Here is a 27,657-nt window from a genome sequence, read left to right as displayed (position 1 = left end):
TTGATCTCAGACTTCCTGCCTCCAGAATTGTAAGAAAACACTTTCTTTTTTTTCTTTTCTTTTCTTTTTTTTTTTGTTTTTTTGTTTTTTGTTTTTGAGACAGTCTCACTCTGTCACCAAGGCTGGTGCAAATCTCTGCTCAGTGTAACCTCTGCCTCCTGGATGCAAGCAATTATCCTGCCTCTGCCTCCCAAGTAGCTGGGATTACAGGTGTGAGCCACCATGCCAAGCTAATTTTTCTATTTTTAGTAGACATTGAGTTTCGCCATTTTGGCCAGGCTGATCTAAACTTCTGACCTCAGGTGATCCGTCCACCTCAGCCTCCCAAAGTGCTGTGATTATAGGCGTGAGTCACCGCACCCAGCCTAAGTAAATTGTTGTTGAAACCCCCATCTGTGGTACTTTGTTATAGCAGCTCAAGTAAATACAACTTACAATTAATGAGAGACAACCCTGTAAAATAATGGAGAAAAGACCTCATCAGACATTTCAGAGGATATCCAAACATAAAACAAAGGCCAGGTGCAGTGGCTCACACCTGTAACCCCAGCACTTTGGGAGGTCAAAGTGGAAGAATTGCTTGAGCCCAGAAGTTTGAGACCAGCCTGGGCAACATGGTGAAATCCCATTTCTACTAAAAAATACAAAAATTTAGCTGAGCATGGTGGGGTGCACCTGTGGTCCCAGCTACTCGGGAGGCTGAGGTGAGAGGATCACCTGAACCCAGGAGGTTGAGGCTATAGTGAGCTGAAGGTCATGCCACCGCACTCCAGCCTGGGCAATGGGAATGAGACTCTCTCAAAACAAAACAAAATCGCCAGGCACGGTGGCTCACGCCTGTAATCCCAGCACTTTGGGAGGCCAAGACAGGTGGATCATGAGGTCAGGAGTTCAAGACCAGCCTGGCCAAGATGGTGAAACCCTGTCTCTACTAAAAACACAAAAATTAGGCAGGCATGGTGGCACGCACCTATAATCCCAGCTACTCAGGAGGCAGAGGCTGCAGTGAGCCAGGATCACACCACTGCGACAGAGCAAGACTCTGTCTCAAACAAAAAATAAAAATAAAAATAAATAAAATAAAACAAAATCATATGAAACAGAGCTCAACTTCATTAGTCATTAGAGAAAAGCCGACTCAAACCACAATGAGATACAAATTCCACCAGCATGGGCGCACAGCTTTAATGAGAAGAAAACACCAACTCTTGGTAAGGACGTGGTACAGCCAGTACCGGGACAAATATTTGACAGTAGTGACAAAAATTGAACACACATGCATACTCAATGCCCCAAGCAATTCTCATAGGTATATCACCAACAGAACGCATCCATGTGTTCACCAAAAGTCATGTTCTAGAATGTTCATAGCAGCACTCTACAGATAAACCTTAGACTAACAGCTACCCAAGTGACCATCAACAGTAGAATAGATTGTAAAATAGTCACATAGTGGAGAACTATATAGCAATAAAAATAAATCCCAAATTAGCCAGGCATGCACCTGTGGTCCCAGTTACTTGGGATTCTGAAGTGGAATGACTGCTTGAGCCTGGGAGTTCAAGGCTGCAAGAGCTTGTCTCAAAAAAAAATAATAATAATAAGTCTGGGCGAGGTGGCTCACGTCTATAATCCCAACAATTTGGGAGGCCAAGGCAGGTCGATCACCAGAGGTCAGGAGTTTGAGACCAGCCTGGCCAACATGGTGAAACCCCGTCTCTACTAAAAATACAAAAAATTAGCTGGGTGTGGTGGCGCGTGCCTGTAATCCCAGCAACTCAGGAGGCTGAGGCAGGAGAATTGCCTGAACCCGGGAGGCGGGGGTTGCAGTGAGCCAAGATCGCGCCATTGCACTCCAGCCTGGGAAACAGAGTGAGATTCCATCTCAAAAAAAAAAAAACACACACACAAACAAAAATAAAAGAAATCTACAACTACACATGAGAAACAATACGGATGAATTGTATAACCACAAAATTGAGCAAAAGAAGCCAAAAACTAAAGACATCCTCCACAATTTCACTGGCATAAAGTGTGAAAACAGGTGAAACTTATCCGTGCAGCTAGAAGTCAGGTTCACCAGCAGTGGAGAGCAGAGACTGGACGGGCAGACAAGGCGGGTTCTGGGTACTGGTTACTCTGATGTGTTCTGTTTGTTAAAATTAATCGAGCTATGTGCTTACCATATGTGTACTTTTTGGTATGTATATTATACTTCAATGCATGGTTTTTTTTTTTAAGGGTACAGTGTTACAGAAATGGAAACTGCCTTTTTGTAAGAAAAAAAAAAAGGGCTTGGAGCTTGGAACAGACTGCTGATAGAGAAAAGCATCATTTTAGGACATTAGAGAAGAGGCTGCAGCCCCAAGTTGTGGCCTGAATACCCGGTAGTGCACAAGTCCGTTTCTCAAACAGCCACCCGCCATGGTGCAAGGTAAGACGGTGGAAGACAGAGGCTGTGACCCCGCAGTGACTGGGAGGACTGGCCCAGCCTTCCCCACACACTGCCCTCCACAGCAGAAGCAGTCATGTCTGTTAGCGCCGTGTTTATGTCACCCAGCAACCCTGGAGAATCACTGCTTCCCCACTTTCAGTCCACGTGGTTGTGCTGGGCTGACCCCAGCCAGCAGCTCCAGTCTGGCTCAAGGCTGTGCTAAGCCTGTCAGAGCCAATCCAGACACTTGAGGGACAAGCAAGGGTCTGGGAAGGACTCTGAGCGGGCAGGATACATGTCTGAAGCTGCTGCGGGCTCCTTCTTCACCCACCCTCCTTACCCTCCCATGGGGAGAGGCCTGCCAAGAATGAAGCGGACAGCCGGGTGCAGTTGCTCACGCCTGTCATCTCAGCACTTTGGGAGGCTGAGGTGGGCAGATCACGAGGTCAGGAGTTTAAGACCAGTCTGGCCAACATGGCGAAACTCTGTCACTACTAAAATAAAATAAAATAAAATATTAGCAGGGCGTGGTGGCGGACACCTGTAATCCCAGCTACTCGGGAGGCTGAGGCAGGAGAATCACTTGAACCCGGGAGGCAGAGGGTGCGGTGAGCAGAGATCTTACCACTGCACTCCAGCCTGGGCCACAACAGCAAGACTCCATCTCAAAAAAAAAAAGTTTGTCTTCTGTTACCTCCCTGAATACACACATCGTTTATTGTAGCATGCATATTACCATTGTACTGCTCTATTCCCAAATAAACATCTTTAAAAACAAAAAAGAATGAAGCGGAAAGAGGGAGTTGAAGTGGGAAGCAGGAAGAGAAACAGAGTCAACTTCTCAAGACCATGTTGGAGCGTCCAGACGTCAATGTGCCTGGAGTTTACACCCTGAACCTATACCCAAGCCAGTGAATTCTCTTCCGCTTGTGACAGCTAGAGTTACATTTGCACTTAGGTCACTTACAACAAATGTGCCCTATCACCCTCTCCGGAAGCCTGTGTGCAACTCAAAGACCAAAATGGGCATCATAATTTCCCATGCCAACTGCAGTCAGGGGCCTCCTCCCAGTTCAGAGCAGCTGTCCCTCTGCAGAGCACTTCAACATTCATTGCCCGACTTGATCATCACAGAAATGCCAAGGGAGAGGGGCTGGAGCCTGTCCCTGCTTTCTTTTTTCTTTTTTTGAGACGGAGTCTCGCTCTATTGCCAGGCTGGAGTGCAGTGGCGTGACCTCGACTCACTGCAACCTCTGCCTCCCGGGTTCAAGCGATTCTCCTGCCTCAGCCTCCCAAGTAGCTGGAACTACAGGCATCAGCTAACACACCCAGCTAACTTTTGTATTTTTAGTAGAGACGGGGTTTCACCATGTTGGCCAGGATGGTCTCAATCTCTTGACCTCGTGATCTGCCCGCCTCAGCCTCCCAAAGTGCTGGGATTACACGTGTGGGCCACCTCAACTGCCCTCTTTTCTTTTTTTTTTCTTTTTTTTTGAGACAGGCTCTCACTCTGCTGCCCTGACAGAGTGCGGTGGAGAGCAGCAGCGTGATCCTGGCTCACTACGGCCTCAAACTCCTAGGCTCCAGTGGTCTCCCACCTAAGCTACCAGGCAGCTGGGACTATGGATGCATGCCATAAGCCCAGCTAATTTCTGTGTTTTTGTTTTTATGTTTTCTGAGGCAGAGTTTTGCTCTTGTTGCCCAGGCTGGAGTGCAATGGCTGATCTCTGCTCACTACAACCTCCATCTCCTGGATTCAAGCAATTCTCCTTCCTCAGTCTCCTGAGTAGCTGGGATTACAGGGGCCCAGCACCATGCCTGGCTAATATTTTGTATTTTTAGTAGAGACGGGGTTTCACCATGTTGGCCAGGCTGGTCTCAAACTCCTGAACTCAGGTGATCCACCCACCTCGGCCTCCCAAAGTGCTGGGATTAAGGGCGTGAGCCACTGCGCCCGACCATTTTAGTGTCTATTGTAGAGACAAGGTTTTGCCATGTTGCCCAGGCTGGTCTTGAACTCCTGGCCTCAAGTGATCCTCCCACTTCGGCTTCCCAAAGTGCTGGGACTACAGGTGTGAGCCACCACGCCCAGCCTGCATATGTTAACATACTTTTGGGTCAATTATTCTGGCTGGATCATCCGACACACTGACTGGCCAGCTGCTTTCATCCTCCACACAGACACCAGAGTTGGCTTCTATAACACTTCAATCAAATCACCTCACTACACAGCCACTAGCATGGCTATCGTCAAAAAGACAGACAAGAATAAGTGTTAGCAACGATGTAGGGAACCTGGAACCCCACACACTGCTGATGAGGGTATAAAATGGCACAGCTGCTTTGGTAAACAGCCTGGCAGTTCCTCAGCAAGTTAAACACAGTTACCACGTGATCCAGCAATTCCACTCCAAAGGATATACCCAAGATAAGTGAAAACGTATGTTCGACAAAAACCTGTATGTGTTAGCAGGGCGTGGTGGCAGGTGCCTGTAATCCCAGCTACTCGGGAAGCTGAGGCGGAACTGCTTGAACCCGGGAGGCGGAGGTTGCAGTGAGCTGAGACTGTGCCGCTGCACTCCAGCCTGAGTAACAGAGCAAGACTCTGGCTCAAAAAAAATTAAAAAAATTTAGCCGGGCATGGTGGTGTGTGCCTGTAGTCCCAGCTACTCAGGAGGCTGAGGCAGGAGAATCACTTGAACCTGGGAGGCGGAAGTTGCAGTGAGCCAGGCCAGTGAGCCAGTGCACTCCAGCCTGGGTGACAGAGTGAGACTCTGTCTTTAAAAAAAAAAAAAAAGGAATATTTCAGAATTTAGTGGGGATGGTTGTACAGGCATCCCCTACATTGAATATAGTACTAAAACCAATGACTTGCACCTTTTTTTTGGTGGGGGGACAAGTCTCACTCCATCACCCAGGCTGGAGCGCAGTAGCGTGATCTCAGTTCACAATCTCTGTCTCCCAGGTTCAAGTGATTCTCCTGCCACAGCCTCCTGAATAGCTGGGACTACAGGCACACGCCACCCAAATGGCTGGTATTACAGGAATGTGCCACCACACCTGGTGAATTTCACATTTTTAGTAGAGAGGAGGTTTCACTGTGTTGGCCAGGTGGTCTTGAACTCCTGACCTCAAGTGATCCATCTGCCTCAGCCTCCCAAAGGTGCTGGAATTACAAGTGTGAGCCACTGCACCTGCACAACTCGTATATTTTCAAATGGTTAAGTGGCAAATTTTATAGTATGCAAATATTATCTCAATTTTTTAAATGTGGCCACATGAGGTGGTTCAAGACCAGCCTGGGCAACGTAGCAAAACCCCATCTCTACAAAAATAAGTAAATAACTAGCTGGGTGTGGTGGTACACCCCTGTGGTCCCAGCAATTCTGGAGGCTAAGGCAGGAGGACTGCTTAGGCCCAGGAGTTGCAGGCTGCGGTGAGCCATAACCAAGCCACTGCACTCTACCTTGGACAAAAGAATGAGACTGGTCTCTAACACATATAAATAAAAGTAAATAAAAATGTTCCAGGCCGGCCACAGTGGCTCACACCTATAATCCCAGCACTTTGGGAGACCGAGGTGGGAGGATCACAGGTCAGGAGATGGAGACCATCTTGGCCAACACGCTGAAACCCCATCTCTACTAAAAATATAAAAAATTAGCCGGGCATGGTGGCGGGCACCTGTAGTCCCAGCTAATTGGGAGGCTGAGGCAGAAGAATTGCTTGAACCCAGAGGCAGAGGTTGCAGAGAGCCAAGATCTCACCACTGCACTCCAGCCTGGGTGACAGAGCAAGACTCCGTATCAAAGAAAAGAAAAAAATGTTTGAAACCCATCCCAAGAAAATAATCAGATCACAGAGAGATACTCCCTGCGCCCCACTTTAATGCTCCCCAGTGACTTACTTCCCAAGGCGCTACGAGTCAAACCCAAATTCCCTACAGGGCCCTGGGAGGCCCCCACATCCCAGCCACCGCTTCTGCTGCTTTCCCACTCGCTCACTCGGTTCCTCCGCACCCCAGGTTTATCTCCACCTTCTGGGTGCCCTTGCTCTTCCCTCAGCCTAGAATGTCTTCTCCCACAGCTGATTCTCATCAGTCAAGTCTCTGATCAAATGCCCCCCTTCATCTCAGAGAGGCCCTCCCTGACCACAATGTCTCAAATGCAGCCCCACCCACCACATGCCATGCCATTGTTCTGTTTATTTCTACATAGCCCTGTCACTATCAGAAAAGACATTTCCTTTTATCAGTATTACTTATTTTAGAGACAGGGTCTCGCTCTGTCGCCCATGCTGGAGTGAAACTCCTGGGCTCAAGTGATCTTCCCGTCTCAGCCTCCCAAGTAGCTACAACTACAGGCACACACCACCACACCTGGCTAATTTTTTTTTTTTTTTTTTTGTAGAGGCGGGGTCTCATTATTTTGCCCAGGCTGGTCTCAAACTCATTGTCTGAAGCAATCCTCCTGCCTCAGCCTCCTAAAGTGGTAGGATTATAGGCATGAGCCACCGTGCCCAGCCAGAGATATCATTTTAAGCACTGTTTACTTTTTTCTCTTTTTTGAGGCAGGGTCTCACTCTGTCACCCAGGCTGGCGTGCTGTGGTGTGATCTCAGCTTGCTGTAACCTCTGCCTCTGGGACTTAAGTGATCCTCCCATACCAGCCTCCAGAGTAGCTGGGAATACAGGTATGCACCACCAGGATCAGCTAAGTTTTGATAGACAGTGTTTCACTATGTTGCCCAGTCTGGTCTCAAATTCCTGGCTCAAGCGATCTGCCCACAGGCATGAGTCACTGCCCTCAGCCCACTGTTTACTTCCTTTTTTCTTTTCTTTTTTTTGAGATCAAGTCTTCCTCTGTCACCCAGGCTGGGGTGCAGTAACACGACCTCAGCTCACTGCAACCTCTGCCTCCCAGGTTCAAGCGATTCTCCTGCCTCAGCCTCCTGAGTAGCTGGGACTACAGGCGTGTGCCACCATGCCTGCCTAATTTTTTGTATTTTTAGTAAAGACAGGGTTTCACCATATTGTTCAAGGTAGTCTTGAACTCCTGACCTCGTGATCCACCCACCTCGGCCTCCGAAAGTGCTGGGATTACAGGTGTGAACCACCGAACCTGACCCACTGTTTACTTCTTGATTGCCTCTTGCTCCCACCAAGAGGGCAGAGAACTTATCCATCCACTTGCAACTCTGACCTTGCCCGCCATGTAGCCAAAAAGTGTTTTTCTGGAAAGAATAGATTGATTGAACAACGGCCTGTAAGATCTGAAATGCCACCTACTACTTGGCCGAGCGTCCAGAGCACTAAATCATCAGCCACCTGCAGGTGCTCAGGGAGCTCGTGTGCATTTGCTGAGTTCACAGTTCCAAGCCCTGCCCCAGGCATGTCTAGAACCCGGAGGAACCAGGAGGAATAGCCCCTCCCATCAAAAGCCTGAAAGTCTGAGGGATCACAGAGCACCCAGTATTTACCAGGCAACCCACAAACAAACGCAGAAGAGAGATCTAAGATTGTGTTGCTGATACCCAGGCTGGAGGCAGGGTCCAAATGGGCCTCATAAAACTGTGAACTGGCCAACGCCCTCTGATACAGCTTCTTCTGACTTTGCAATCCTACCTGCTCTCCAGAATGAAACGGTTGCAGCTCACACCTGCTCCTGCCCCCTCCCTTGGGGACTTTCTTTTTGAGAGGCCGTTAAAAGTCTAAACGGGCAGGTGGCGAGCGCCTCTTTCCCCTTCCCTACTTCAGCATCTCTGAGCCACACGCACAGCAAGCGACTTACCCACTAGGAGTTTGACGTCTCGGACTGTGAAATCAGGGTCAGGCATCCTGGGGAAAGAGGAGCACAGACCTGTGGTGAGAGGCCACAGACAGCAGAGCAAGACTCTACCCTTGGCCCGGGGAAACCATTTTTCCAAGAGAGGTCCCTTGCCCTCAGTTTGAGAACTCAAAATGAGAAAATCCAGAGGGAGGGAGGAAGACCCGTTGATGCCTCCAGGGAGGGTCATCCCAGAAGCACTGAGGCCCTTGCCTACCCCAAGAGGCAAGTCAAACCTGAACCTCTGCAGGGGGTGGGACATCCACTGTCCACCCGATTTTTCCAAGGAAGCCTGAAGTGTGGGGTCAAAGGTAAGGGCCAGAGCTGGAGATTCAAACACTTGCTTTCTTTCAGGGTGGGTAGCCCTCCCTACGTCTCTTTCTCCCTCTAGAAAATACCCTCCATAAGGAGTTGTATGGGAAGTGGGAGGAACCTCTTTAAGTTCAGAGGGAAAAAAAGACACGCATTGTACCATTTCCAGGGATTTGGTAACATGGGCTACAACTCACTGTTAATTAACAATGATGCCCAAGGTTTCATTCCTATTCACAGGAATGGACTCTTGAGCAAGTCTGGCAGCAGATGCTGGAGAGAGGCAGCCTGGGATGACACCCCAAGCCTCCTCCCCTACCCCTGCCCAAGGGGCAGAAACCTGTTCTTCCAGCCTGCCTCCGGGACCTCTCCCCCCACTGGAGCTCTGACAGATCTCAGTGAATGAAAACAGACACAGTGGAGGGGTGGAGGGGCAGGCTGTGGGGCAGGCAAAGAAAGGGGAGACATTGGCACCCCAGGAAACACACGTAGTGGGAATCTGCGTAAGAAACGTGTATCTGGTGCTCTGGGTCTGGGCTTAGAGGCCGACTTGTCTCTTTGCCGCTCAGGCTCTGCCTCAGTTTCCTGCTCTGGGGCAAGGGGAAGGAGGAGAGGTACAATTCACTGTAGGAGGTCACTGAGTGTAACTGGGGCGGGTCAGGGAAAAAAGTCAACACTGCTTAATTCCCCTACGTCCTCTCTGCCCAAAGTCTCTGCAAAAGACCAGTCTTTGGAGAGTTTTTCCCCTTTGTCAGGCCTTGAACAAGGAGATGCTGTTCCCAGATCATGAAAAAGATCCTTCTCAGTGATGAGAGGTGGGAAGAGGGTGGAAGAAATCCATCCCAACCTATAAAGTATGTTAGGGAGGAAGACGGGGGAAGGAGCGATTAGTTTCAGCAACTTACTTAATTCCCAGTCCATCCTTTTCTCGAAATATCAGGGGAACCCTGAGAGCTTCTCTCTGTACGTACTCATAGTTGAAATCTGTTTGGATATTTGAATTAAAACAAGTTGGTTAAGTCACGAAGGAGCAAATGAACCGGGATCTGTTGGTTACGGGAAGAAAACTGATGGACGAAGGGGCAGGGGGTCCAGGAGATGCAGGCACCAGCTGTACGGCAAAAGCTCCTTGGAAAATGATCGGGAAATGGATTAGGCAAAGCCCAAGAGAAGCCATGCCAACGATCAGCTCCTCTGCCTACTCAGTCAGTCATTCCCTGCATGCCCCACCGGTCCAAACTTGTCAATGAACAGCCCAAGGCCAGCAAGGGTTGTGGAGGAAGACTCAAAGAGCCTCGCACAAAAGGAGCCCCAGCCATAGCTGAGAAAGAGGGATAGACAGAGACACTCATCCCAAGCCGTGCACAGAAAGTAAAGGGACTGCAAAATTGAAGAATGCCACCTGGGAGGATCTGAAGGCCCAGAGAGGAGGCTGGGAGGAGGGCCCTCATTGTAGCTGAGCATCAGTGAAAATCTTATTGTAATATCCTGCCTAGTGAAGGGGAGGGGGGAAAAGCCGGTTTCCCTGGAAACTGTGTATTTGGTGCCAAAATAACTAGGGAACTGGGCACAGCTTTGTTGTCTTAAGAGTGAAATTCTGCTGCAGCCATCACAGTCCTTGCTTCAGCTGGATAACAGGGAGGGAGGCTCCTGGGGGAAGGCTGCGTAAGGGGAGCATAGAAGGACCCAAGGAAAATTCCCAGGTTCGCTCCATGTCTGGGGTGTTCTAGTGCAGTCCCCATATCCTTACCCAAAGTCCTGGAGGATGAAGGAGGCCGCTGAATAATTTCCTTCCTTCCCCAATTCTCAAACCAGTGAATCTGACCCAAACATACACCCCTGAATATGGAGGTGATGGGGCTTGAGATGAATTTTCACGTACCCCAAAGCTTCAGGTAACTAAAGTAATCCATAAGGGAAGAAGGCCTCTCTGACCAACCGACCGACCGGACCCACCGTCAGAAGGGAGACAGAAGCGGCCTCAGGCCACTGAAGCTGCTAGCCCAGGGAAACAGTTCACAGGGCAGCCTCGGGGGAGGAGGAGGCCAAGGCAACTCCCCTCCGAAGAGAGACAGAACAAAACCCAAAGCCGGGAAAGCCCTGACCTCAGCAGCTCAGATCCCCAGGGGCTCACAGTGAATGGGGATTCCTAAGGATTTAAAGGAAGAGAAGTTTAAGAAGCGTCTATTTTGAATCCAGCCTAAGGGCTCCAGTTTCTCAGCTCCTCCCTCAAGTTTTGGGGACAGACCTGAATTAAAGAGCAAAGCCCAGGGCCCTCCCCTTTAAAAGAAGCCGGGACAGCAGATCTAAGGATACACTTTAGCTCTTGGGGCTGGAATACCGGCCCTCAGACCCACCCACCCAAAGCACCCATCCCCCAGGGTCAGCTTCAACTTCCTCAAATGAGCCTGAGAAAAAGCCCTGAAATCCTGGGCTGAGAATTCCTCCCAAATGACTAGGAAGAGTTTGCATATTGTTTGCAGGTAGGATCCACCAAAAGACTCAACTCAGTAAAAATGGGGGAAGAAAGGAGAAGAATTAAAATTCCATTTATGCAGAGAACATTTAAATCAGCTGGGACTAGCACTCTGCTCTAGGACCAGGCAGGCTGGGAGAAATTTCTTCTTCCCTCCCCCAACAGCTACCCCTCACCACCAGAGCCCAGCGCCCCGGGAGGTGATGGGCACAAAAGACAAATCGCAAAACTTCGAAGCTGGGACAGTCTCTTCTCAGGGCTAACCTCAGAGCCACAGGCACTCAACCAGAACCTGGAGGAGGGAAGGAGGCACTCCGGTTATCAGCTCACTGAGGGATGCAAGGGTTTTCCAAGAGGTGGGGGGGAACAAAATGGAAACTTTGTAACTTAAAAGAAATTCAAAGATCTAAGAGGGAAAAATGAGCCAAGGGCCTGGGAAGGCTAGGTAGGGCATATTCCAAACCCCAATCGCGCAGGCAAGGCTGGTTCCTCAACCAGGAGCCACACTGGCTGCAGGCTGGGAGGGCCACGGCTCTGGAGGCCTCAGAGGCAAGCGAGGATGTCACCTTAACATCTGGAGGGTGACCCCCACCATTCCCGTAGTAGGAGAGCCAGGAAGAAACCCAGGCCCTGAAGGTCTCCAAAACCCTGGAGGCGTCCCCAAATTCCGCTGTAAATTGGGTGGGCCCCCAGGGGACAGAGTTCTCCGAGTCTCAGGCCTGGGAGGAGACCCATTTCCTCACTTCAAACTGCCAGGGGACAGGGATCTCCCCCAGAAGCCTAAAGGGAACTCACCCCCTGACCCCAACTCCCGGCTTCAACCTGTCAAGGCTGTGGCTCTAGACAGCTCGGGCCCAGGTCAGGGTTCAGGTCAACAGCTTCGCGGAGCACGGGGTGCCTGATGCAATCTGGCCGAGCCCACGGGGAAACACGGCTCTGCAGACCCCAGGCCTAAGGGGGCATCACCTCAAACACCCGCCTCGCCCCCATCACCAGTTCCTCACTGGCAGGCCCCGAGCGGGCGCGGGGTTGTGACGATTTCAGGCCTGGGGGGCCTCACCCGATGCCTGAGGGGCGCCCCGAACCCAGTTTCAGCCAGGGGACGGCACCCCTGGCAGCGCAGGGAGCGCGACCGGCTCGGGGAGGGGGAGGACGCGACGCTCCCGCCCTCCCTCGGTCCGCCAGTCCATCCTCAGGTCCCTCTGTCCGCCGGCCCCCTGACTCTGCCCACCCTGGGGCTGGTGGTGGGCGCGGGCCGGGCCTAGGCCCTCCCCGGCCCCCCTTACCGCCTGCCCTCCTCTCTCGCCACCCCACCCCACCCCCCCCCAAGTGCTCGGCCTCGTTTCGTCACCGGATCCCCTGGAATGGGGGACGCGGGCGCGAAATACGAACCCAGCCACCGGCAGCTCCCTCCCCACGTGCGCTCGGCCCGCGGCGCAGAGGGCGGCCGGGGAGGGGGCGCCTCACCTTTGCCCTCCATGGCGTGCACGAAGTCCCCCTGGTACAGCTGACTGCGAAGCTTCTCCTCCAGGCTGAAGCCGCGGACGCTGACAATCTCCTCCACGTCCGACAAGTCCTCGTTCTCGTCGTATCGCTGGCGGTCAATCGGGCGCTGCGAGGACCCAAACCAGAGAGCCCGGGACATTATTGGGGGAGCTGGGGGTCGCCTCTAAAGCTGGGCCCAGCACTAACAGGTGCAGGAGCCACGCACCCCCTGCACCCCACCATTACAACCCAGGCAACTTTGCGCAACTGCCAAAGATGCTGAAAAGCAGGACAAGGAGAGGGGCCCGCACCCCGAGGGTCCAGCTGCGCTCTACACCGGGCACTCCCCTCCTGTGTCTCTGGAAGCCATTGAAGGGACATCTGGGGGCCCTCCCCTGCCTCCCGCCCCCGAAATGTGTTGGGCTATGCCCACTCGGCCGGGAGCCTGGTTATGTAACCCGGGAAGGGGGCTCCGGACACGGGCTGGCGGGGCAAATGTAGGCCCCAGGAGGAGCCGCTGCGGCGCCCGGCTCGGCGGTAACAGCAGCCCCGGCGGCCGCCGCAGCAGAGCCGGGAAGCCGGAACCGGGGGCCGGCGGCATTTCTAAAGCTGGAGCCGCCCCCGAGCTACCGGGGAAGCTGGAAAGCTGAAATGGAAGGGCTGAGACCCCAGCCGCCCCCGCCGTCCGCCCGCCAGTGCAAGAAGAGGAGGTGGGGGGAGGAAGATCGGGGCTTGGGAGGGGGAGAGGCAGACGGCCCGCCACAAAGCTCGGATCGGAGACCCCAAAACGCACCAGCAGCTGCCTCATCTCCCCACAAGCGCGCGCGCACACTCACTTCCTAAGGAGACTCCCCCAGCACTCCCCGCATCCCCCTGCCTCCTCCCTCCACCGCCCAGCGCCCGGCCCCGCAGCCCCCCAGATTCCGGGCGAACCCCGAGCCTGTTCAGCCCGCCTCCACGCCGTTCCGCGATACCACCTCCCCACTTAAGTGTCTGAGACTCTAAGCCTCAAAAGGGACTGGAGTAAGCAGCTTGCTTCCTTTTGCATGCAATTTATTATTTTTTTTTCCCGGTCCTCTTGCAAAATACAGAAAAGGAAAGAAAAGGCAGCGAGAAACAACCAAAAAAAAAGATCTATCATATGCCAGATACAGATTTGGGGAAAAAAAAAAAAAAGCTACACACCAATCTTCTTCCAGAGTCTTTCTCTGCCTCCATTTTTTTAGGAGAGTTCACCAATTAATTGTCAACACTCCTGCCCCCTGCATTTTGGCCGAGGGAGGAAGGAGGGAAGACCAAAGAAAACAAACCAAAAAATAAATAAATAATGCAAGCCAGAGCCGAGATCTACAAAGTTTTGCACCAACACTTAGGCAGATCCGTTTGCAAAGTCCTAGGAAACCATTTTCAGCAGTTGTGGGGGGGGGGAGGCGTCGACGTCATAATCCCCGGAACGTAAACATTGTTGCCGATCGCGCTCGGAGCTCGCGGCCGGGCGAGTTGGGGGGGCTCTCGGCCGCGACGTGGGGGAGTGGGGGCGGCGGCCCGAGGAGGTGTGGGGCGGGAGGGAGCCCGGGAGGCACCGGGTGCCGTTAGCGCCCTGGCATCGCTGTTTTGTTGTTGGGTCACGAGTGCGCCTCTGCACGCAGGCGCCGCCGCCGCCGCCGCCCGGGAGTTGTGTGCAGAGCTGACTTTTGGAGGGCCGAGTTGCAGGCGGCGGGCGCATCCCGGAGATGGCGGGGCAGGGAGGGAGGGAAGGAGGAGGGGGCGGGGAGGGAGGTGCAGATTTGCACGGCTGGCCTCAGCGGGAGGCGCGGAAATGCAAGCCGAACAAGCTGGCGTGAAAGCCCCCGGGGCCTGGCACCCCCAAAAACGACCCCCCACCTCCGTCCCTGCCCCCAAGGCCCAGGGCTACCCCTCTTCCTCTTATTTCATCCACCCCTCCCCCAACATTACCTGTGTGGCCGACTCAAATTCAAAGCATTTTGTATATATAATTTTTTTCTTTTTTTGTTTTGCTGCTGCATGTCTTTTTCGTGGGGGGTGATTCTCTGCAGATCCCCCCATCTGCGGACCTCCCATATGAAGGAGGCATTTGGGGGGCTCAGAAGGAAATTAGCTCAGCTCCACACTTCTAAGGATTGCCTAACTTTTAAACTCCCGGCACTCAAAGATATGGACACACACACGTACAGGAAATACAGCCAGACCAGAGCCTTTGCAGACCGCAGCTGACCGGAAGACGTGGCCTTTCATTCATTCATTCTTTGTGGAGTCCTTTACGAGGCGACCAGCCTTGAAACAGAAGTTGGACGTTTTTTAAAGGCTCTTGCGCTCGGCAATGGAAGCAGATAGATACTCAGGAGCGAAAGACGGAAAGAATCGGATCTGGCGCCTCCTAACGCAGCCCGCACAGGAGCGAAGGGTAAGCCCTTGCTGGCGGTTTGTAGAATAGTCGGTGGAAAGGAGCATGGGGCTCTGGGATGGGTGAAGGGGACTCTGGTGCCCCTTGATGAATCATACAGGGCTTCTTAGCAGAGGTATCAGCATCTTCCGTACATACAGGGGTGTCATTAGGTCCCTGTCCACTTACTAGTGTTTGGGACGACCCCAGCACTGGTCCTGGGATGTGCTCCCATCATGAGCAACAGTCAGGTCGACTAGCCTTGAGAAATCTGGCCCTAAACATTCCTCCAGCCCCAGCTGCGGTGCCCTGCTAGGCCTGCTCTTGGGGTAACAGATGATGATAAAATGACATGGCAAGAGGGCGAGTATAAAGGGACTTTGTAAAGAGCAGGCTTTGAGCCTGACATTTTATTTCTGCCATTAACACTGTGGGATAGTTGGAGCAGGTCATTTTGCAGATGGGGCAACTGAGGCTCAGAGAAATTATGACTCTGAATGATTGATTGCTCTTCCCCCATACGGTCCCCAAGCTATCAGATAGACATGTGGGGGAGGAAGGGATTTCCCCGCCTGACATAGGATGTCACTATCAGCACCGTATTGGTCACCCTAAGAGAGTTTCCCCCTCACTCACCTTAGAAGTTTCCAGTCCTATCTTTCTGTAGTCTTTCTCACCCACCCCCAAAGGCTACTCTTTGAAGTTTGTTTTCATTCATGTTCACTAGCTATAAAAATCTTTTAAGCAACGATGAGGCTGGGAAACATCAAAATTTGTTTCCAAACTGAAATCGCCCACATGGGCTCTGCGGCGTCCAATCAGTAACCCTGTTTGACTGCTACGAGTTCTGCCTTCAGCCCGTGGACCATTTTATTTGCTCCTGTCTTTCTCACAAGAACCCTTTAAGAGATAGTCTTGTTCGTTCCTATTTTGCAAAGGAGGAAATTAGAACTAAAAAAAGCAAAGCCACTCACCCAGGATCACATAGCTCATATGTGCCGCTGCCAGGGCTCACACTGGAGCCTGGCTTGGCCATCACGCGCTTTTTTTTTTTTTTTTTTAGTAACTTACCAGCCTCACTACTGCCCCATAATGAAATAAACATGTTCAAAGCAGAGTGCATGAGCTTGGAGAGTGATGTAAAGTGAATTAAGTGAAATAAAGCAAAAAAAAAAAAAAAATAGAATGCTTGATCTAATTAATTTTTCTCCAAGGCCCTTTTTTCTCCCCAAGTGGCCTTATGGTAGCCCCAAAAGCTGGCGTCAGGAAAAGGTCTGATGGTAACCACCTTAGTGTAAAAACAGTTAAGTCCATATATCACCTCATGAGGAGTTCCTGGCTTGTCAGAGTGGGAAGGGGCTGGGTAGTCACCTAATTTAATCCCCTCCCTTTACAAACCTCGAGGAAACCGCAAATGCGACAGAAGAATGGGCCAGCCGGGAGTTTGTTCCCCTTGGCCTCCCCCAGAATGCCTGCCCTGCCACCGGGTCCTAAGTGGCCACTCAATAAATGTTGGGCCCTTGATGAATCACCTTCCCTCCCCATATTTGCATTTTCTCTTTATCAGTAATTGGCAGATGAAAGGCTTTGTCCTCCAGTTGAAAGAATTCCAAGCATTTGCTCAAAGTAGGGGAGGAGGTTATTTTGGACCAAAGGGGGAAGGGCGGAGACCCTGGAGCTCCCAGTGTTGGCTAATTGTCCCAGAGAAGTGGAGAGTAGGTGAGGGAAGGTGAAGGTGCTTATCCCAGAGATGTACTTTCTCTTGCAGGAAAACACCAGGCCAGTTGTATTGGAAACATAATAATAGCGATTTCCTGGACCCTCCTGCTTAATCTTACAAAAGGCCCAGTCAAATCCTGCCTGAGGTACCCCCATCCATTCTTCATTCATCAAAGGTTGATTGAGCAACTCTGTGCCCAAAGACAGAGAGGATACAGAAAAGAAGATGCAGCTCCCATTGGGACATACCCGGGGCTGGGTAGGATGAGGGACCTGCTTCTCAAGGAAAGGCGGGCCCTGGATGGAGCTCTCAGAAACCAGAATCCTGTTAAGAAATTGAAGTTGTTCTCCTATTCATATATGATTATCATGGCTCCTGAATTTTTTTTTTTTTTTTTTTTTTGAAACAGGGTCTTCTGATGGCGGGGCACAGTGGCTCACACCTGTAATCCTAGCACTCTGGGAGGCCGAGGCAAGCGGGTCACTTGAGGTAAGGAGTTCAAAACTAGCTTGGCCATTATGGTGAAACCTCATCTTTACTAAAAATACAAAAAATTAGCTGGGCTTGGTCATGCATGCCTGTAATCCCAGCTACTCCGGGAGGCTGAGGCAGGAAAATCGCTTGAATCCGGGAGGCGGAGGTTGCAGTGATCGGAGATCTCGCCATTACACTCCAGGCTGGGCAACAGAGCGAGACTTCATCTCAAAACAAAAAAAGAAAAAGAAAAGAAAGAAAGAAAGAAAGAAAGAAACAGCGTTTTGCTCCATTGCCCAGGCTGGAGTGCAGTGACACAATCTAGGCTCACTGTAGCCTCCCGCTGGACTCAACCAGTGCTCCCACCTTAGCCTCCCAAGTAGCTAAGCTGAGTCTACAGGAGTGCACCACTAGCCCAGCTAATTTTTATATTTTTGGTAGAGACAGGGTTTTGCCATGTTGCCTAGGCTGGTCTCCAACTCCTAAGCTCAAGTGATCCTCCCGCCTGGGCCTCCCAAAGTGCTGGGATTACAAGCATGAGCCACCACGCCTAGCCCTGTTTTGTTTTAATTTAAGGCTATGAAATCATTCTACATCAGCATATGTAATTACCTTTTTTTTTTTTTAAGGAGATGGTGTTTCACTTTGTTGATCAGGCTGGTCTCAAACTCCTGAGCTCAAGAGATCCACCCGCCTCAGCCTCCCAAAGTGCTGGGATTATAGGCGTGAGCCGCTTCGCCCAGCCTTCTTTTTAATGATTTCATAGCATTTCATTGGGCAGATAAATGGTGCAAGAATGATTTAATTAGGTCCCTAACTTATAGATGGTGTTCAATTTTTTTCTATTTTTTTTTTTTTGTTTGTTTGTTTTTTGTTTTTGAGACGGAGTTTTGCTCTTGTTGCCCAGGCTGGAGTGCAATGGCATGATCTCGGCTCACTGCAACCTCCGCCTCCCAGGTTCAAGCGCTTCTCCTGCCTCAGCCTCCTGAGTAGCTGGGATTACAGGCATTCACCACCACGCCCCGCTAACTTTGTATTTTTAGTAGAGATAGGGTTTCACCATGTTAGTCAGGCTGGTCTCAAATTCCTGACCTCAGGTGATCCACCCTCCTCAGCCTCCTAAAGTGCTGTGCTGGGATTACAGGCATGAGCCACCGCACCCGGCCCCAGGCTTTTTCTATTTCGAACAGAGCTATATGGGATTGGGCTTTGTGCTTGACTGTCAGTAGGATATATATCTGAAAGTGCTCATCCACGTGTCAGATTCCTACCCTATCACCAATTATTTGTCCTTGAGAAGTCTATTTGTAAAATCTGAGCAGGTGGGACAACCTCATATCCAACTGGTATCCCCAGGAGTCTACGCAGTGCCATGCTCTTGGCAGGCTCTCAGACTGGTTGAAGGGCTAACACTGCAAGCATTCACACTGGAACCAGATGGCCTCTTCCGGGAAACCTCTGCTGATGTCCTTGGCCCCCTTTCCCCATGGACCCTTCGCTCATTCCACAAATGTTTGTGGAAGGTTGATTAGGGGGAGCCTGCATCAAATCAGCCCTTTAGGTATATGTAGTCTGGTAGTGAGTTAAAACAAATTCTAGAAAGCCCTCTAAGGCTGCGCTGGCTGATGGGATACACTAGCTACATACAGCTACTTCAATTTAATTAAAATAAAATGTAAAATTCAGCTCCTTGCTGGGCGTGGTGGCTCACACCTGTAATCCAAGCACTTTGGAGGCCAAGGCGGGCGGATCACCTGAGGTCAGGAGTTCAAGACCAGCCTGACCAACATGGTGAAACCCTGTCTTTAAAAAAAAAAAAAAATTCAGCTCCTTAACCCCAGTACCTACATTTGAAGGGGCTAGAAGTGACAGCAACAAATGGTGCAGATATACAATCATTGGCGGAGCACCTTGGGTCACGTCTGTAATCCCAGCACTTTGGGAGGCTGAAGCAGGTGTATCACCTGAGGTCAGGAGTTCAAGACCAGCCTGGCCAACATGGGGAAATCCTCGTCTCTATTAAAAATACAAAAATTAAGGCCAGGGGCAGTGGCTCACGCCTGTAATCCCAGCACATTGGGAGGCCGAGGCAGGCGAATCATAAAGTCAGGAGTTCAAGACCAGTCTGGCTAACATAGTGAAACCCTGTCTTTACTTTAAAAATTAGCTAGATGTGGTGGTGTGCATTGGTAGTCTCAGCTACTCGGGAGGCTGAGGCAGGAGAATTGCGTGAACCTGGGAGGCGGAGGTTGTAGTGAGCCGAGATTGTGTCATTGCACTCCAGCTGGGGTGAGAGTGCAAGCAAGACTCCGTTTAAAAAAAAGGGGGCTGGGCTGGGCGTGGTGGCTCACGCCTGTAATCCAAGCACTTTGGAGGCCAAGGCAGGTGGATCACCTGAGGTCGGGAGTTCAAGACCAGCCTGACCAACATGGTGAAACCCCGTCTTTAAAAAAAAAAGGGGGGGCTGGGTGTGGTGGCTCATGCCTGTAATCCCAGCACTTTGGGAGGCTGAAGCAGGAAGATCACTGTGAGGCCAGTTGCCTAGCCAGGAGCTCGGACGCACACCCCCCCACTTTTTTCCGAAAGCTCGGACATGCTTGGGCATGTTCCCTTCTCCCCTTCTCGCACAGCCTGGCTTTCCCTTAAAGAACCCAGTATGCAAGCAGGGTCTTGTGATTCTAATAGCAGCCAAGTCTTTCTAGCCAATAGCAGCCGAGTAATTCTAACTAATAGCCGCCAAGTCCTGTATGCAAACAAAGGCTTGTAACCTTACCCAATAGTAGTCCTGCTCTCCCACAACCAATCGAGCTCCTTCACTCCCTATAAAACCCCACGTCTGAGAGGAGTCCCTGCGACTTCTCCGGCCCCTCCTGTCGGACCGCAGAACCTCGCCTGGGAGCCTGAATAAATTCCTTCATATTGGATCTTCTTGTGTTGGCCTCAGTTTCTTCTTTTTAAACTCGGCAAGAACCCAAGAACAAACCTTACAATCACGACGTCAGGAGTTCAAGATCAGCCTGGCCAACATGGTGAAACCCCAGCTCTACTAAACATACAAAAAGTAGGCAGCCATGGTGGTGCACCCCTGTGGTCCCAGCTACTCAGGAGGCTGAGGCAGGAGAATGGCTTGAACCCAGGAGGTGGAGATTGCAGTGAACCGAGATCATGCCACCACACTCCAGCCTGGGTGACATCCTGAGACTCTGCCTCCAAAACACAACAAACAAAACAAGATGCAGAATACTAAAATAATACTAAATTGTGCTGACCACTTAGGTAAACCGAAAGGGATATATCTGTATCTACATACATTCTTTTTTTGGGGGGTGGGGGGGACATAAGTCCCAAAACAGGAATAAAAGCAAGGAATGATTAACACATAATGCTGGAAAAGACCACTCAGGAAAGGAATGTAAACAGAGATATTAGTGACTTTCTTAATCTACCTGTTGGGCATCTGAAACTGTTTTTAAGCATAGTTAAATATTTTTCAAATTCTATTGTATTTATAAAATATTCCACTTTTTTTTTGTTTTTTGAGACTGAGTCCCGCTCTGTCGCCCAGGCTGGGATGCAGTGGTGTGATTTCAGCTCACTGCAAACTCTGCCTCCCAGGTTCAAGCAATTCTCTGCCTCAGCTTCCCGAGTAGCTATGATTACAGGCGCCTGCCACCACCCCCAGCTAATTTGTGTATTTTTAGTAGACATGAGGTTTCACCATTTTGGCCAGGCTGGTCGTGAACGGACCTCGTGATCCGCCTGCCTTGGCCTCCCAAAGTGCTGGGATTATAGGCATGAGCCAACGCGATCGGCTTTTTTTCTTTTTTCTTTTTTTTTCTTGAGATGGAGTCACGCTCTGTCACCCAGGCTGGAGTGCAGTGACATGATCTCGGCTCACTGCAACCTCCACCTCCCGAGTTCAAGTGATTCTCCTGCCTCAGCCTCCTGAGTACCTGAGACTACAGGTGCATGCCACCACACCCAGCTCATTTTCATATTTTTAGTAGAGACAGTGTTTCGCTATGTTGGCCAGGCTGGTCTCGAACTTCTGAGCTTAGGTGATCCACCTGCCTCAGCCTCCCAAAGTCCTGTAATTACAGGCATGAGCCATATTTTCTTGTATTATTGTATCACAGAAATATACACACCAGCCGGGTGCTGTGGCTCACCCCTGTAATCCCACCACTTCGGAAAACTGAGGTGGGTGGATCATTTAAGGTCAGGAGTTCAAGACCACCCTGGCCAACATGGTGAAACCCCATCTCTACTAAAAATACAAAAATTAGCCAGGTGTGGTGGCACACCCCAGTAATCCCAGCTACTCGGGAGGCTGAGGCAGAAAAATCACATGAACCTGGGAGGCAGAGGTTGCAGTGAGCCATGATCATGACACTACACTCCAGCCTGGGTAACAGAGCAAGGCTCCATCTCAAAACAAAGAGAAAGAAATATATACACAGTCTCCCATCTTGCTTTTCACTGACTATAATCTTGGACCCCTTTCCATGTGTTGTCTGTAGACCTGCCATTCTAAAGTATTATTTAGGCCAGGCATGGTGGCTCACACCTATAATCCCAACATTTTGGGAGGCCAAGGCAAGGCGGATCACCTGAGGTCAGGAGTTCCAGACGAGCCTGGCCAACATGGTGAAACCCTGTCTCTACTAAAAATATAAAAAATTAGCCATATGTATTGGCACACACCTGTGATCCCAGCTAATCTGGAGACCGAGATAGGAGAATCGCCTGAACCCGGGAGGTGGAGGTTGCAGTGAACCGAGATTGTGCCATTGCACTCTAGCCTGGATGATGAGCAAAACTCCATCTCAAAAAAGAAAAAAAATTATCTGGGTGTGGTGGCATGTGTCCCAGCTACTCAGGAGGCTGAGGCAGGAGAATCACTTGAACCCAGGAGGCGGAGGTTGCAGTGAGCCAAGATCCTGCCACTGCACTCCCACCTGACAACAGAGTGAGACTCCATCTCAAAAAAAAAAAAAAAAGCTATATATAGTAATATTTGTGTATATATGTGTGCCCCCTCCCAAAAACACAAAAAAAGAAAAGTTTGGAGGTCAGGTGCGCTGGCTCATGTCTGATATCCTAGCACTTGGGAGGTAGAGGAGAGTGGATTACCTGAGGTCAGGAGTTCGAGACCAGCATGGCAAACATGACAAAAACCCATCTCTACTAAAAATACAAAAATTAGCCTGGTGTGGTGGCGCATGCCTGTAATCCTAGCTACTCGGAGGCTGAGGAAGGAGAATTGCTTGAACCTGGGAGGTGGGAGGTAAGAGGTGGAGATTGCACTGAGCAGAGATCTCACCACTGCACTCCAGCCTGTGCAACGGGAGACTCCATCTCAAAAAAAAGAACACAAGGCCGGGCATGGTGGCTCACACTTGTAATCCCAGCACTTTGGGAGGCTGAGGTGGGTGGATCACCTGAAGTCAGGAGTTCGAGACCAGCCTGGCCAACATGATGAAACCCCGTCTCTACTAAAAATTGAAAAATTAGCTGAGCATGGTGGCAGGCACCTGTAATCCCAGCTACTTGGGAAGCTGAGGCAGGAGAATTGCTTGAACCATGGAGGTGGAGGTTGCAGTGAGCCGAGATTGTGCCATTGTACTCCAGCCTAGGCGACAGAGTGAGACTGTCTCAAAAAAAAAAAAAGAAAGAAAGTCGGGTGTGGTAGCTCACGCCTGTAATCCCAGCACTTTGGGAGGCTGAGGTGGGTGGATCACAAGGTCAGGAGATCGAGACCATCCTGTCTAACACTGTGAAACCCCGCCTTAAAAAAAAAAAAAGAAGAAAAAAGAAAAGCTTGGAATGGCATGGCAAACCATTATCTTTGATCCCCTCGCAGGAGGAAAGAAAATTTTAAGAGGGTTATATTTATATATTATTTGCATCTTTAACAACCATTGTGACCTTTTAAATTTATTAAATATTTCAAACATAATGAAATGTATATAAAATAAATAAGGCCCAGTGAGGTGGATCATGCCCGTAATCCTAACACTTTGGAAGGCCAAGGCAGCCAGATCACCTGAGGCCAGACATTCCAGACCAGCCTGGCCAACATGGCGAAACCCTGTCTCTACTAAAAATACAAAAGGTAGCCGGGTGTGGTGGCGCACACCTGTGATTCCAGCTACTCAGGAGACTGAGGCAGGAGAATTGCTTGAACTCAGGAGGCAGAGGTTGTAGTGAGCCGAGATTGTGCCACTGCACTCCAGCCTGGATGACGGAGTAAGACTCCCTCTCAAAAATAAATGAACAAATAAATAAAATAAAGACTTGTGTATCTAGCATCCAGTGTTGCCAAATGATTGAGATTTGCCATATTTGTATGACCTTTGCAATTTGAAACAAACATTCTTATTTGTTTTAATCTGGGAGGACAACAGACTATACTATTTCTGCCAAAATGATTGGGGTCCCCAAAGACCTTGTCTTTTTACTCCTCAGTCTTTTGTGGATTGAGTAAAAGAAGGCCAGGCGCTTTGGCTCAGCCTTGTAATCCCAGCCCTTTGGGAGGCCGAGGCAGGTGGATCACCTAAGAACAGGAGTTTGAGACCAGCCTGACCAACACAGGGAAACCCCATCTCTACTAAAAATACAAAAATTAGCTGGGCATTGTAGTAGCACTTGCCTGTAATCCCAGCTACTAGAGGGGCTGAGGCAGGAGGATCACTTGAGCCCGGGAGGTGGAGGTTGCAGCGAGCTGAGATTTTGACACTGCCACTGCACACCAGCCTGGGCAACAGAGCGAGACTCCATCTCAAAAAAAAAAAAGGTCTCTGGATTGATGGCACTAACCAATGGACATAAAAATCCAAGCATTACTTCATCATGCTCAATTGTCATTGGTTGACAATCCCCGAGGGAGGGCTTAGTGGGCTGGCAGTTAACCCTTTCAGGGAAACCCAGGCCTTTTGCATTTATTTTATTTGAAAGTTGAAGTAGCAACAGATGAAAAGCCTAGAAAAGTCCTCAGACTTTCCAATCCCACCTTTCAGTCTTAGCCTAGAAAGCAGAATTTTGCCCCACAAAGGAATAATGAGGGACAGATTTCCTGGAGAAAAGTTTTGAACTTTTAAAACTGGGAATCCGCTGACCTTGCTGAGTAAGAGACGTTGATTCACTTTTTGTGCTGTTGGAACAGAGACCAGTGTTGGAGATGATTCCATTAATCTTGCAAAGTGATCAGTCACTGGGAGGATTGAATTGCATTTCCTGCCTAAAGATGTAGAGACAGATGACCTTTGCTGCAGCCCTCAGACCCCCAGTTCACAGCTGGGGAGAGGATGTGTCAGCATTTACTTTCAGGTCTCACCCTGCCCTTTGTTCAAAATTCAAACTCTTTTGTGTTTCGGCTGCTGCTGGGGGGTTTTGTAGTTGTTGATACTGCTGACTTTTTTCTAACCGCCCACATCCTGCAACTTCTGAGAAACAAACTCTATTTGGTAGAAGATAAAATCTGGAGGTGCCTCGGAGAGGGAACCAGAATAGACAGGGAATTTTGAGAGGCCATTGGGCCTTTAGACTTTAATTACTGCCCCCCCCCCAGGCTGAACTGGAGTCCAGCAAAATGAATAACAATGCTTCGTGTTTATATGACTCTACCACAAAAAAGCTTTTACATGCATTACCTCATGGAAGAGGCACTGCTAAAGCAGACATGTTTACATAAATGAACATCCGAAATTCCTAAATGTCGGCAGCTGCATGACCTTGGATGGAGTGCCCAAACTTGAGTCTCAATTTTCTCATCTGTAAAATGGGTTGCATGAGAGTTACCAGAGGGGCCAGGTGCAATGGTTCATGCCTGTAATCACAGCACTTTGGGAGGCCGAGGCAGGTGGATCACCTGAGGTCAGGAGTTTGAGACCAGCTTGGCCAATATGGGGAAACCCCATCTCTACTAAAAACATAAAACATAGCTGGTCATGGTGGTGCATGCCTTCAATCCCAGCTACTTGGGAGGCTGAGGCAGGGAAATAGATTGAACCTGGGAGGCGGAGGTTGCAGTGAGCCGAGATCCTGCCACTGTACTCCAGCCTGGGCAACAACAGTGAAACTCTGTCTCAAAAAAAAAAAAAAAAAAAAAAAACTTGTTGAATTGAAACCCAGAACCCCAATTCCTCCTCCCCAAGTCCCAAAACTACTCACCCTCTGGAAATCTCAGAATAACTGCTGAAAATTTCTCTTTTCCTGGATAACCAAATTCTAACACCCTTTACAGATGGCTTCTGTGGCTTCTAACCCTCCTTGAAATGACATTCATTAATCCCACAACGATTTACCAAGTGCCTCTTTGATTCACACACAGAGCAACCTCAGGCAGGCACTGTGGCTAATAACTGTAATCCCAACATTTTGGGAGGTCAAGGCGGGTGGGTTTCTTGAGCCCAGGAGTTAGAGACCAATCTGGGCAACATATTGAAACTCCATCTCTACAAAACAAAAACAAAACACAGAAGCCTTGATAGGAAACCCTCCTCTTTCTCCCTGGGCATCTATTTATGGCAGAGAGTAGGAAGTTCCCCCGGTGAGGCTGAGATGCTCTGTAATGAAGACACTGGTTCTTATCCCCAGCCTGAAGAGACAAAATTCTGAGCTGGCTCCCTTACAAATTGAGAGCAGGTGAGTTCACCTCTACTCTCACGAAAAACTCTTTCTCATTCAGAACACCTCTCACAACGATAATAAAATACTCAGGTGTCCACAGTCTAACACCACTCGCTTAATAAAAGGAAAAGTTACCCTGTAATCCCAGCACTATGGGAAGCCAAGGCAGGAGGATTGCTTGAGAGCCCAGAAGTTTGAGACCAGCCTGGGCAACATAGCTCGGCCCTGTCTCTATTTAAAAAAAAAAAGAAAAAGAAAGAAGGGCCGGGCGCGGTGGCTCACGCCTATAATCCCAGCACTTTGGGAGGCTGAGGCGGGTGGATCAGGAGGTCAAGAGATCGAGACCATCCTGGTCAACATGGTGAAACCCCATCTCTACTAAAAATACAAAAAATTAGCTGGGCATGGTGGCGCGTGCCTGTAATCCCAGCTACTCAGGAGGCTGAGGCAGGAGAATTGCCTGAACCCAGGAGGTGGAGGTTGCGGTGAGCCGAGATCGCGCCATTGCACTCCAGCCTGGGTAACAAGAGCGAAACTCCATCTCGAAAAAAAGAAAAGTCTCTGAGGAGACCAACCTCGTCTGTCTTCACTGTTTATTTTCAGGTCCTAGGAGCCAGCTCCTAAAACACACTCAACAAATGTTTCTTGAATGAATGAATTCCTCAACCTCCAAAACTATGTATATTTTCAGCTTGATCAACTAATCCTTAAAGTGTACCTCTTTGAAGAAGATACCAGCCAGGCTCGGTGGTTCACACCTGTAATCCCTGCACTTTGGGAGGCTGAGCCGGGAGAATTGCGTGAGGTCAGGAGATTGAGACAGGCCTGACCAACATGGTGAAATCCTGTCTCTACTAAAAATACAAAAATTAGCTGGGCGTGGTGTCAGGTGCCTGTAATCCCAGCTACTCAGGAGGCTGAGGCAGGAGAATCACTTGAACCCGGGAGGCGGATATTGAAGTGAGCCGAGATCACGCCACTGCATTCCAGCCTGGGCGACAGAGCGACAGTGAGACTCCATCCCAAAAAAAAAGAAAAAAAAAATATATATATATAATATATGATATATATGATATATATCATATAATACATATCATATATATCATATAATACATATATTATATGATATATATATTGGGCCCGGCACTGTGGCTCACGCCTGTAATCCCAGCACTTTAGGAGGCTAAGGCGGGTGGATCACAAGGTCAGGAGTTGGAGACCAGCCTGGCCAACACTGTGAAACCCAGTCTGTACTAAAAATACAAAAATTAGCTGGGTGTGGTGGCACACGCCTGTAGTCTCAGCTACTCGGGAGGCTGAGGCAGGAGAATTTCTTGAACCAGAAGGTGGAGGTTGCAGTGAGCCAAGATGGTGCCACTGCATTCCAGCCTGGCAACCGGGCAAAAGTCCATCTCACAAGAAAAATAAAAAGGAATAAAGGAGACCGACCTTGTCCTTCTTCTTCACTGTTTATTTTCAGGTCCTAGGACCCTTAAAACATACTCAACAGGCCGGGCGCGGTGGCTCAAGCCTGTAATCCCAGCACTTTGGGAGGCCGAGGCGGGTGGATCACGAGGTCAAGAGATCGAGACCATCCTGGTCAACATGGTGAAACCCCGTCTCTACTAATACAAAAAAAAAAAATTAGCTGGGCATGGTGGAACGTGCCTGTAATCCCAGCTACTCAAGAGGCTGAGGCAGGAGAATTGCCTGAACCCAGGAGGCGGAGGTTGCGGTGAGCCGAGATCGCTCCATTGCACTCCAGCCTGGGTAACGAGAGCGAAACTCCGTCTCAAAAAAAAAAAAAAAAGAGATCAAGACCATCCTGGCCAACATGGTGAAACCCCGTCTCTACTAAAATACAAAAATTAGCTGGGCATGGTGGTGGGCGCTTGTA

General features: G+C 49.9%; 1 protein-coding gene across 9 annotated transcripts in view; it reads right to left on the bottom strand.

Annotated features, from left to right (window-relative positions):
- KDM2B (lysine demethylase 2B) overlaps window positions 1-14,765 on the bottom strand; it is a 162,524-nt gene extending 147,759 nt beyond the window's left edge. For 3 of the 9 annotated variants that reach the window (XM_064379681.1, XM_064379683.1, XM_064379687.1), the window contains exons 1-4: window positions 13,717-13,966; window positions 12,514-12,658; window positions 9,476-9,554; window positions 8,223-8,269 (exon numbers count right to left, since the gene is read on the bottom strand). In XM_064379681.1, the coding sequence (XP_064235751.1) occupies window positions 8,223-8,269; window positions 9,476-9,554; window positions 12,514-12,658; window positions 13,717-13,749 (304 nt within the window). In that variant the 5' untranslated portion in view covers window positions 13,750-13,966. Of the gene's footprint in view, window positions 1-8,222; window positions 8,270-9,475; window positions 9,555-12,513; window positions 12,659-13,324; window positions 13,377-13,716; window positions 13,967-14,487 lie in introns of those variants that run through there. The other 6 variants (XM_064379679.1, XM_064379685.1, XM_064379684.1 and 3 more) reach the window with 4 other exon arrangements.
- Window positions 14,766-27,657: the final 12,892 nt, after the last annotated feature.

Source organism: Aotus nancymaae, unplaced genomic scaffold, assembly GCF_030222135.1.
Source record: "Aotus nancymaae isolate 86718 unplaced genomic scaffold, 86718_ANA_hifiasm-v0.15.2.pri h1tg000021l, whole genome shotgun sequence".
Lineage (NCBI taxonomy): Eukaryota > Metazoa > Chordata > Mammalia > Primates > Aotidae > Aotus > Aotus nancymaae.
This window is presented reverse-complemented; position numbering and strand designations above follow the sequence as displayed.